This window comes from Aulonocara sp. 'chitande type north' Nkhata Bay, linkage group LG1 (assembly GCF_057382095.1).
Source record: "Aulonocara sp. 'chitande type north' Nkhata Bay isolate Kocher_YH1m ecotype deep benthic linkage group LG1, A_spYH_male_GT1.1, whole genome shotgun sequence".
Lineage (NCBI taxonomy): Eukaryota > Metazoa > Chordata > Actinopteri > Cichliformes > Cichlidae > Aulonocara > Aulonocara sp. 'chitande type north' Nkhata Bay.
Genome location: NC_141344.1, coordinates 4,092,367 through 4,105,104, shown reverse-complemented (window position 1 = coordinate 4,105,104; position 12,738 = coordinate 4,092,367). Strand labels below are relative to the sequence as shown.

The following is a 12,738-nucleotide window of genomic DNA, read 5'->3' as shown; positions in this document are numbered from 1 at the left end:
AAATATGTCAGAAGCCACATGATGTCACTGACATTACTTAATGTTTGGACCCAAACTTGAAATCTCTCACCGCTGGTGTTTTTGGGTGTAGGCCAGCTTGAAGGCCGTCTATTAGGCACAACCAGCTGGTAGGAAGCTAAAAACAAGGATGAAATATTTTGTCAATATTCCAGATCTATTAAGAAGTCCGCTGCTGATGTGCAGTGCATCTAACACAGTGTTTAAAACTCTGCTCACACTACAGTAAAGAGCAGAAGTTTAGAGGAGACTCTGCAGGACACGACTCTCACATAACCTGAAATGTCTTAAGCTTTTCTGACCCTTCGTGCTCACACTGCTGCTAAAGATCATGTGTGAGTAACCAGATTATTGATGTTCCCTGCAAACATCTGTGTAGTATGACCCCCACTGATCACTTGCATAATGTATATGCTCAGGTGTTGAAGTCACGGATCTAAGAAATGAAGACGATAGATGCTTCAAGCTAACAAACACCCACGGTTTGGGATTTACAGCCCATCACTTCTAAATCCAGACGATTGGTCTGAAGTGAATGCAAAATACGAACTTAAGTCTTCTCTTCCATCTGTGGGAGATTTTTAACTGAAACCTAGTAGGATGTACTCTGGGTTTGACAAAAATTTCAAGGTTTGCTACACAAGGTTTGTTATATAACATAAACAATGAGACCTTCCCATCTCTCTCGGTTGCCTTTCACAGCCTGTGGATTGATTTGCACAGTGTGTGAGACACTCGGGATAAACATTCCACAAAAATACAAATAATGTGACATTTATGCTCACTCCCAAGTGGCGGTCCAGCGTCCCAGTATCAACAGTGAGCAACACAAAGCAATCGCTTAAGTTTACTTCAATGTCAACAAACGACTGGTTCAGACCAAAGAAATTGATTTTAACTTCACATAAGGAAAGAAAAGAAAAAACTTTTGGGGCTTTAGATGGTATTTCACTACTGACAGCATATGTGAAGAAACAAATGAGCTACTGCTTTCAGCATTCAACAATGTGTCATGATTAAGTAGGCGGGTAAGCCAAGATCAGCTAAGATTAGCTAGAAGAAACCCATCTAATGAAGGATCAACATCAGCAGGGAATTGGACTCACAGAGAGCTTCATCCAAACTCAAGGAGGGGAGCTAACCTACTTTGTCAACTTAACCGACTAACCATCACCAGGTGGCTAAAGCCTCAGTCACACTTAGTCATGTGAAGCTAAAAATTACATAGTACTGACTTTTTTAACCCTCTTAATTCAAAAGCATAATCCTAGCTATGGTGGTCGCTGTAGGACAAACATGTTGTGGTCACCTAAGAGTGATGCTAGGTGTGTATGAGTCAGTAACATCCCTTCTTACCAATGACACTGATATTGAGGTGTGTTTCTGAGAATAGCATACCTGTCAGTAAGGCTTCTGTTTTTGCCACCGTTACTAGCTGTTGTTAGCTATTATTAGCCGCTGTTAGCTACTGCTGTTAGCCGCTGTTAGCTACTGCTGTTAGCTGCTGTTAGCTACTGCTGTTAGCTGCTGTTAGCTACTGCTGTTAGCTACTGCTAGGGTTGCCAACCGTCCCTTAAAATACGGAATCGTCCCGTATTTAGAAACAAAAGTACACGTCCCGTATTGAGCTAATAAGGGACGCACTTTGTCCCGTAATACAGTGAGAATCAAAAGTAGTCTATAAATGTTAATGGAATTAACGCTTTGTTGGAAAACATAATTCCCAGCCCCTCTCCTGCTTTGTGACCAATGAGCTGACAGCACACTTATGACAATTCGAGTATGACAATTCAGATTACCGCTCATCTCATTGGTCGATGAAAGGTCGCTTACGGAGAAAATACCGGAAGACAACAGATGACCACAACAAGAAGCATGGCCAACAGGGAAACAAACGCCGACACTGCGGTGCAAGTCTCGGACGACAGTACACCTAAAGCTGGGCAGACACTGTGCGATTTTCAGTCACGTTATTCAGCTCCTGCTCAAACTGCACGATTGACTCGCAGGGGTTAGAAGTTGGTAGGTCACGATGCAGGTCTCACACTATACGGCCCGATGCTCTGATGCGACCTGAGTGCTCACACTGTGCCTCCATAACATGAAGGTTATAACAGAAAATCTGTCGCGCTCGCTCTCTCTGTCTTTCACTCACACAGACACACCACCACCATCAACTTTGCTAAATTGCTAATGAAAAACATTGATCAGGCAGCTGTGAATGAGCAGCAGTGTCGATCCAACTATTTTCACGGTTGTTGTGGTCGTGATAATTTTGTGATGCCACATCGAAAAGGCTCGGATGAGCTTTCCAAAGTTCTACAAGTTGTGCCTCCATCGCTTGTGTCCAGATCACACGCTGCACTGCCGTGCTGCGCCGTCTTTTTCACCGACGTTTACGTGTTTGCGCGTGAGCAGTGTGAGCGGCTCACGAGCGATTGATGATCGGGAGCTGCTCGAGGTGTTAATCGCTTCTCGTTACCCCACGTATACTACACGATGCACGATGAAGGCCAAAATCTGGCCGATCACCAAATCGGTCGCACGACTCAAAAATCGGCTCAAAATGGGCCAAAAATCGCACAGTGTAAGCCCAGCATTAGAGCAGCAATGTTTGTTCGCTCAGAGAAAGAAAAATAGGCTGCAAAAGTACTGGGAGGAATGGGAAAAGGGAAACACCTGGCTGGGAAAATACACCATAACACCTTTAAAGCGCACTGCACTGTGTGCCGGCGCACTTTTTCCATAGGCATGCTTCTAGTGGTGGGCACATGAAGAACATGAGGGGCGTGAAAGCTCGGGGAACCCTTAACCAATTTCTTGTCCACCAGGCCACGGCAGAAGCAGATATGGTATGTAAACACTGGTTTGTTGTTTAAACCCTCTGGTTAAGGTTAATATGGGCATGTGCAGTGAATATCAGCGCTATGTGGCCAGAAGTGTGATAATATAACTTATTTTGTGTAATAAACAACTGCAAGGATAGATGATTACAACAAATAGATGACTAATACATAAAAGTAATACATAGATGAATAATGATGATGAGTTATGATGCGTAATCATGGGAACAAGTGGGTTTACAAACCTGATTAGCTTTAGAAAAGCTGAAATAATACCTCAACTGAAGCCAGTTGTACTAAATGCACTAAATGTGCACAGTTACAAGAATGATTTTGTTCTATTGTTTTCTATTAATTTATATAATTTTAAGTTAAGCAGGACAGAGTTCTTTTAAAGAAAGATTTACTTATATCCTCAAAAGCTAAGCATGACAGGCTTCTGTTTAAGAAAGAGACCTGTTTTACTGTGTTAATGTTGTCATTTTGAGCTAAAAATAAACGGCTAAATGATCATTTGTTTCCCATATGGTCATATCACAAAGAATATGCATCTGCTTAAATCAAATTCAAGTCAAATGGTTAAAAAATAATTTCACACACAAAAAAAAAGAGCTACCACACTGGGAAGGGTGAAGACAACTGGGTTGCCCGGCCATGGCCACGAGGTGTCCCTTATTTATTTTTCAGGGAGTTGGCAACCCTAGCTACTGCTGTTGTTAGCTGCTTCTGTTAGCTGCTGTTAGCTACTGTTAGCTACTGTTTGATGTCTTTTAAGTAGATATAATATCGTTGGACTCTTGGTAAAAAAACAAAAAAAAAAAAAACTCTCAGATGATGTCAGAATGTTATCAAACTGTTATTAGAGAAAGTGTGATTTTTAGGACTTTCAAGCCTAATGTTAGCTAGGATGATGTTAGCTTATAAACAGCTGCTGCTTTTTGTTGTTTGGGTGGTTCGTTTATGAAAACATCAATTTGTTGGAAGATATAAATACACACTAATCTATTTATATTTATCAGTACAATATCTTTTCTTTGTGTTACCTAACCTTAAAAAAAAATTACCAACTGCACCTTTAAGAGTTGATCCATAAAATAAATAAAAAAAGGACTCTTTGTTATATTGAGAGAAAAACTGCCATGACAGAGTCAAGTGCGAGAAGAAAGGGACTAACTCTCTCCTCCTTCACTGTGTCACGCACACAGATAGTTATTACTCACCTGTTAAGGATGTACCAGACCCCGGTGAGCGCACCAGCAAGCCAGGAGCCAGACAGAAGCCACGCTGTGAGGTACAAAGCGATCACATACACAGCTTGGAGCGAGAACACTGTGTAAATATAAAAGTACACGGGCTCCAAATATGACTGGGCCACACACACAAAAACACAGACACACACATACACAAAGGGAAGCCATTAGTTCATTAGGCAGCGCGATTGAATGCACAGAGTTGACAACAGTGACAGCGACTGACTCGGGCACTCGAGAACACTGTGGCATTTTCAGAGTTGTGTCTGATATTTCACTCCCTGACATTCTTGTCTCTCGGTGAGACAGCTGATGAAGCTTAGTCGCGGTTTCTCGGTTAATTGTTATGCCAATACAGAAACCTTTTCCTCCAGTGTGACAAGTGTAAGGGCTCCGAGTCATGTCAGCTAAAAAGACAGAAAAACAAAGGAACGCCACTGCGCCTCAAACACTTCCTCATTTGACTACGATCATTACAGTAATAATGCCAAAAGAAAATACATTTTTCAAAACACTGGAGAGTGACTTTATTTTTTCTCCCCCCACCCCTACACATAAAAAGGATGTGTTAATTAACAGAACAAATGACAAAAGTCCCAGACAGTCTAGCTGGTGTAGCTGAGGTCTTTAATCTTTTGTGTGTTACCAGCCGAGATGACAGGTGAGTGTTGTATTACCTGTATGGGCAACAATCTGTAGAGAACACTGAGAAAGACCTCTTGGTAGATATTCATTCGCTGCAAGAGGTTAATGGTCCTCTTGGATTCTGTCAAGTTGTCATGGATCATTTCTTTGAGCCCTGCAAACACAAAATTCACACACACAAACACACCATTTGAAAATGCCACCCGTTCTTTAATTTTTTTTTTTTTTACAAACTGATAATAATTATTGGCTTTATGACAGCCAGGGAGGAAGGGGTGTTAATGTTTCTCGAAGCTCACCTGGCTCATTTATTTAGCTCAGACTCGTGCCATTAGAGAAAAAACAGGGTCGGAAATTTGCATCGACCACTAAAAACACAGCGTGTTCTGTTTGAAGTTAAATTCCTGCATTGCTCAAAGCACACTCGGAACGCTTCAAACTTCACTTCATTTCCTGAATTTTAGCAAACTAAATGTAGTTTGTTCTGTTTTTCTCCCAAACAAAATCCCCTAAATGACCCAAACATCAATCTAATAAATAAAGCATGTGAAAATTTCCTGCAGTGCTTTATTGGAGATGGGTTGTGGGGCAACTTCATCCCCCATGAAATAATAAAAACGAGCTTTGAGGGGAAAAAAAGATTTTTGGTTTAAAACATTAAAAATGTAACAAATGCGCCCCGTGTACAGACGGGTGTATCCTCACCGCAGAGGCCTGGATCCTAGTCAGCCCTCATCTCACCACCAAAAAAAACGGCAAAAAGCCAAAAATATAAATCTTCTTTTTAAGAGAGGTGATTTGACAACACTTAAAGTTTTTGTTATTTCTCGGATACGTTGATTTAGGTTTCTCAACCTTCTTCATTTGCATCGACATCTCTTTGGGCCTTAAATTGAGACTTAATGGCCAAGACCACGCACCTCGTCTGTGCATGACGATGAAAAATGTGCCATTTTTGACAGAACTATTCATTATTCTGCTTATAAATTGTTACAAACTAGGACTCGAGTTTCCACTAACTCAGTAATAAAAACACAAAAGCATCATGACAAAGTGACCCGGTTTTACAAACTGCACCTTTAAGGACTGCTGGATTTCCACTGTATGTAACCAATCGATTTCCTCTGACTGAGTGTGTGGCTGATGTGGCTCATAAATACAAACCCACAGAGCGTTATCATCACCTCTGCTTTAGTGCATTTCAAGTGCTCTCGCTTTTTGGGCTCGATGGTCTGCAACTTTACTGTTTCAGTCCACTCTCACCTCCCGTCAGTGCGGTTTTCAGCAGACAAAGACAGGCAAAGTTAATGACTTGCTGTGGAACATAGACGAGCTCTTAGCAGCTTTTTACAGCCAGATATTTTTATGTGATGCTGGTGGGAACACATCAAAGAGGAAAAGAAGGTAAATATTGGACTTAGATTTGCTAAGCTGCCAAAAACATTACTCCAAATGAATGCTAATGTGGGATGCTGGATGTGTCAACGGGGAAATATTTAAAAGGACATATTACATCATTGTTTTGCACACAGCTGGTTTCTTCTCCATTAAATGGGAAAAAAAAGCCTCTGTTTTCCAGTAATTGAGGTTTAAACTATAATTTAGGTTTATTACTACTTAGCTGCCAAGGGCATCAAAAGTGGAGAGGCAAGGGGCCCTCGTCTCCCCTCACTTTATGCCCCGCTCTCACATCCTTCAAAAAGATTTAAAGTTTAGGTCTTCTTGCTCATTTTTAACCAAATCTTTTCCTTTTTCATGCTTTAGCTGGTCAGACGCGTCTCCCTAATATTTGTTTTTTGGTTTTATTATTGTGGACTCGCCACACGATTTAAAGCTACTGTACTACATTACCTCTGCACATTTTAAATTCATCTTTAGACTATGCTGGGAATGGCGAAGCTCCTCGGTTCATCCACTGACTAGAATGAGCTGTTTTTGCTCCTCCCCCGTTAAACCAACTTTCTCTTTCTACTGATTGGCTGGCTGCCTCACATGAAAAATTATAGAAGGCAAATGGGTGGGTGGGGCTTCCTGGGACAGGCAACGTAAGACTACCGTATTAGGTATATCCCCGCTCCATGACATGACATCATACATATTCAAGAGAAGAAACATAGACCTATTTATGAGGTGCAGCCAATCAGAAGAAAGCTGGTTGAACAGGAAGCGAACTAATCTGGCTTCTTTCAGACAGGAAAAAAAAAAGTACAACATAATTAATAATTATTTATACTCTAGTGAAAGTAAAAGCTCCACTTTAACATGAAAAACTCAAAGGGAATACACCTGGAATGATCTTTCACTATATACCTGGATCACTAATACCACCACAGGAGGTCAGAATGAAAGCACAAAGTGTTGGTGATTATGTTAGGCTGTGTCTTGTTCTTTTTTCCTCTTCCAAATGAGATTGACGAAGTGGTGTTTTGTCTCTTGCCTCATCTGACTTTTAAAGCTATGCTGCTACATGTTCTAAATTGCTTTGGTGCAATGGCATTATTACAGAAGGGAATGATGGCAAGAATTACCAAAATAACACTAACATATAGAAAAGAATGACATTTTAACATTACTCTGTCACAGAAAACACTGCTGCTGGTGTTATATGAGCTGATGCGCGCACTGATAGCATTAATCCATATTGGTTACTCCATGCAGTATCATCACCATGTACTGGGTTTGACTGAAACAAAGTGTGACATGGAGCGAGGGCTGACTTTCTGCTGCAGGCTGGGATGTGTCAGCCTGATTTCCGCTGTGTTCTTGATCCATGGAAAACCATAAAAACCAGCACGGTTTTGCATAAACAAAGTGCACATTACCACCCACACGCATGACCCACTCGACTTTGTTCATTCATTTACGCCGTTTGCTGTCATGCCTTTCTTTTTCCACCTGACTCTGTGTCCTGCCTTGCTCGCTCATCTGGATTCTTTCTCCTATTTTAGCTCATTTATTCATTACATCTTTCCTTCACTTATCCCTCCTTTTCTTTCATTTCTTGCCTTTTCAATTATTGCTTCCTTTCTCACTTTCTTCCTATGCCCATCCCTATCATTTCCCACTTCTTCCATTACCTGCCGTCACTTCAGCGCTTCATCCATAACACCAAAAACCTACAGTAGTAGGATAACGAGCTGCTGTGCTGTGACAGAAAAACAAGGGAACATAGAAAGGGACGGGAAGGGAGGTCAGCCAGTTCCTCAACTGATTAGACTACAGCTCAATTATTTGCCTTAGTGGAAAATTAGGCACATTTCCAACAAGGAATTTCACATGGTAATGGGAACAAAATAATTGGGCTAATTTCCCTCAGACCAGACTGTGCATCATGAGAAAAGTGCAGTGATTTGTTTGGTCGGGTGGAAATAATGGAGTGAAAAACAGTTTTTCCTTACAAGTATGGATAGAGAGAGCCACCTGGTGTTGGCAACCATGTACAAAGGAAGGTGCTAACAAAAGCTAGCTTCCTAAAACAAGAAGTTACAGAAAAACTGTAGGTCCCGGGTGATGCTATGCTGTAGTGACACAAGACTCGGCGGTATTGACCACGGCAGCACGGCACTGGTTACCGGCATTTCAGACAGTTTATTTCTAGACAGCTTTAAAGATAATAAAAATACATTCTTTATTTCCACAAAGTTCAGCTCTCTGGAGGACTGTGACGAAGATCTGGAGAGTTTGCAAATTTATACCGAAGAGTGTTTGGAGCGAGTTGTTATGTGGAAGCCGAACCAGCAGCGAGAGGAGCCTGAGGACTCCCCCGAAAAGACCTCTACACATTTGGCTGGACTCTAACCTGTGTGTGTTTCTGTGATATATACTCTCCCACCCACATCCACTTCAGACTGTTTAAGTGAAATCAAGATCTGGTTTACTCACAACTCTCTTAAACTTAATGGCAATAAAACAGAATTCATTTTAAGGCACCAGATCCAAACTGACTACAGTTCCAACCAGTCTTTCGTTATCCATTGATAACCCTGTCACACCCTCCCCTCAGGTTAAGAGTCTTGGTCTCATCCTCGATAGCACTCTGTCCTTCACAGCACATGTAAATAATATCACTCGGTCTACCTACTTTCATCTCCGTAATATTAACCGCCTTCGTCCCTCGCTCACTCCAAACAGTACCTCCATACTCATCAATGCTCTTGTCACATCTCGTTTAGATTACTGTAATTCTCCTCTCTGTGGTCTACCTCATAAATCCCTCCATAAATTGCAGTTAGTTCAAAACACAGCTGCTCGTATTATCTCCAGAACTAGATCCACTGAACATAGAACAGCTCTATTGGCTCCCAGTTCACCTCCGTGTCAATTTCAAGATCCTGCTTCTCACTTTCAAAGCGCTTCATAAGCTCGCTCCTCCATATCTATCCAATCTTCCACACATACTCACCCCACCGTACACTCCGCTCTTCTTCAGCTTCCCTTCTGTCTGTTCCACCTTGTGTTATTGTAAGGTGACCTTGAGGGTCTTAAAGGCGCATATAAATAAAATGTATCATTATTATTATGACCGAGGAGCTCGGTGGAAGCTCGAGTTTACCTGCATACATCGTTCTCACTGTGTCACCTGTTGACCGCCTGCTGCTGGTTTGAACACACTGACTGGTGATAGTCACAGTTTTGTACAAAAAAGGCAAATGTGCCTCATCGTTCATCAGCTCAGAGAGCTGGGCTGCTGGGAGCTTGTGTTTCCCTTCAGAGTGACTCCAACTATTTAAAATGAATAGACTGGATTTAAGAGGAAGGAGCGAAGGACACCGAGCAGCAGATCAGGCATGATGGAAACAGGCCAAAAGTTTATTAAGGAACCAAATTGGAATAATCTGTTTCCAGCAGGCTGGATAAGTAAGTGCTGTTTATTTCAGTATGAAATTTATTTCAAAATTGATAAAATAACTCTCTGAATGAAATTGTCAATGGCCTGAATTCATTTATTGAATAAACTTTTTTTCTTTTTATTTAAAACAAACTTACATAGCAATGGAAACACTTGTATATTCCTAATTTCTCTGTCTGTATTATTGTAGAGTCCACCTTACAACATAAAGCACCTTGAGGCAACTGTTGTTGTGATTTGGCAAATAAGAGAAGGAGATATAAATAAGTGAGGAGATGGGACTGAACGGGGTGTGATAATGAGGGAAAAGTGAAGGGAGGAAGACAGAGCGATGGAGGGAGTGAGGTAGATGAGAACTGGTGGAGGGAGTAATAGAAGACAAGAAGAAAGGGAATTACTTCAGGGAGGGATTCAGGGAACAAAATATGGAACAAGAGGAGATACTTTGCAGGTCTTATGTGTGAGACTTGCAGTAGTTAAAAAAAAACACTACTTCAGATATCAATTTATAATCATTTTAGAGATTTTAAAGTTGTTTTATGCTACCTGCTCCACGCTGTCTATTTATCATCATCATCATCATCAGGAGCATCCCTTTGCATCATGGATGTGCAGCCGAGGCAGCAATCTGCAGTTAATGCTGACGTTTTTATGCTTGAATGATTCTCAGGTAATTGGTAAATGGCTAAATAGATTAAAAAAATACCGGCGGCCACCAGCGCTGCCCCTCCGCCTCCAAGTAGATACACGTATGGTGTCCATTTAAAAATTCCACGTCAGCTTGTACTCAAGTTACTGCAATCGCAAGATTCAGAAAACATGACCTCTGACCTTGAGGTCACCGGGATTCAAACCCGACTGTGATTGTTTTTTGTAGATGAACCAATGGTATCCCCCCCCCCACACACACACACACACACACACACACACACACACACACACACACACACACACCACTTTTCGATTAACACCTGGACACTACAGCTTCTTGTAACATCCACTTCAGCTTTTCTTTCCACACACTATTTTGTTGGAGTGGAAAGATCTTGGATCATTTTGACCCTCTAAGTTGTGTTTGTGAAGAAATGACAACTGTCATGAATACAAACCTGCGATCACAGTGCATACCTTCTTGTATTGATGGGGCGTGCAGCATTTGTTTATAGTAGGAGTAGTATAGTCCACACTCTGTCCGAAAGGAGATCTCCCTCTCCACTTCCTGAAAATAAAAAGAAGGATTTTAGTTTCATGAAAGCAAACACTTCTGTTCTCTGTAATATGGAAAACAGATATCCTGGCAAGACATGACAGAAACATGGAGGATAAAGGCAAAGCAGCTAATACACTCATAATCCTCTCCAGTAATAATCAGACAGGTAACACAGTGTGTGAGTGCGTGCTTGGAGGATGTCTTCCCAAGAGACCTCCTGCTCGTCATGCGTGATTACTGCTCCTCGGGGGGGTAAGAGGAGAGAGCAAACGGCGAACAACCAGCTGTGGAATATTAAGCCAATCATTAATCTATCATATTTAGTCTGCAAATTGTTTTTGCAACTGTGCTTGACAAAAAGAAAAGCTTTGATTTTAGCTACTCATTTCTTCTAAAACTCACTGAAAGTCTGTCAAATTGTTTCTCCAGATTTACTGCAGCCAAATCCGGTCCAAGCAATCTCCAAATCCTCCGCTTGTTAAAAACCAAAGCATGTTTCCGAGTATTGCTGCAAAGCATTTTATCTGATATTTTTCCAGTAACAACTTCCAGTAATAACTAAAACCTCACAAAAAGACTATAAAATTAGAAATGTATATAACATCTGTCCATTAAAACCAATTCATCAATAGAAAGGATTTTCCAATAACAACGTTCAATTTCTAACATTCATACAAACTTGTACATAAAATGTTCTGTATTCTGAACATATTTCACGCATTTCAGAGGAGAAAGATCCTAATTTAAACAGCCTGGCTCATTCTGCGGTCCTTATATCTGACAAATCATCATAACCAGTCTGTGGAAACCTGAGTGCAGTTATTTGTTCTGTAGCCATCAGGGAGCAACAGGACAGGGGATCCCAATCAGATCGCCCACCGAGGCAGGTGTTCCCACCAGTTAATTAATGTCATTTACTTGGTTGAAACCATTAGCTGATTAACAGAGTGTAAATCAGCATGGGTCTGCCTCCTGAGCAGAAAACCACTGGTTCATGCACATATGATCAGCTGCAAAAAATTTAATCCGCATTTGGACGAGCCTCTGGAAGAAAAGACGGGACAGATTCTACGAGCACAGGGACGGCCCGGAGCGCAAGAACGATGAGGAGGGCAGCGAGCGTTTTTAACCTCGGGACTCTCTGCAGCCACAGGCGCTCGGTTATTGTGTTCTTGTTGCTCCGTCAGAAAAACAAGACTACATCTGGAAAAACTATCAAAGTTACTGACATCATACAAAAACATGGCAGATTACAATAAATATTTTGATCATGGTAAGAGCGTTTTGATTAACAAAGGGAAAGCACGTTTCGCAACTAACCGTTAATATGGAGCGAGGTACAAGGTCAAAACATTTAGCTGCTCCACGTGTGAACTGATCCCGATAAGTCACAGACGTATCAGCTACGAGCCTCAAAAGGAGGTCAAGTATATTACTGGCACCATCTATGAAGAAGCTGTTTCAACACTATCTGCAAATGAGTTCACCGCATCATCTTTGTATGATTTAGAAGCAAATAAACACCCCAAAATTGAAAGAATGAGTTCACAGCTCAAGAAATGGGAACATCCAGGAAGCACTTGGAGTCACAGATTTGACCTTTTGCAGGGAGATGGATGGCATCTACATCCTGTGTTTAAATGAAAGCTAACAGACCGTCTGAGAAGTTGATGGAGTGGCAGCACGTCGAGAGAGCGAGCCTCCCAGGACTCATCCATACACTGAATGGATGCACGGCATTTCCACAAATACATGTGGATTAATAGACATGTATATAGAAATTGTGTTGTTGCCACTGGAGGCAACAACACAAACATAATGTTAAAAGTTGACAAATAGACATCTTCATAAAAACTTCCTACACATGAAGAGAAAAATTAGCTATAGAGATCCAACATTTTCGTACCAGGGTCTGCATGTGAC

The 12,738-nt window shown here is 41.4% G+C and overlaps 1 protein-coding gene across 5 annotated transcripts in view; it reads right to left on the bottom strand.

Moving 5' to 3' along the window:
• dpy19l3 (dpy-19 like C-mannosyltransferase 3) overlaps positions 1 to 12,738 on the bottom strand; it is a 73,681-nt gene that overhangs the window by 50,453 nt on the left and 10,490 nt on the right. For all 5 annotated transcript variants that reach the window (XM_086301010.1, XM_086301191.1, XM_086301097.1 and 2 more), the window contains 3 exons: positions 10,734 to 10,824; positions 4,789 to 4,910; positions 4,082 to 4,227 (listed from right to left, as the gene is read on the bottom strand). In XM_086301010.1, the coding sequence (XP_086157136.1) occupies positions 4,082 to 4,227; positions 4,789 to 4,910; positions 10,734 to 10,824 (359 nt within the window). The remainder of the gene's footprint in view (positions 1 to 4,081; positions 4,228 to 4,788; positions 4,911 to 10,733; positions 10,825 to 12,738) is intronic.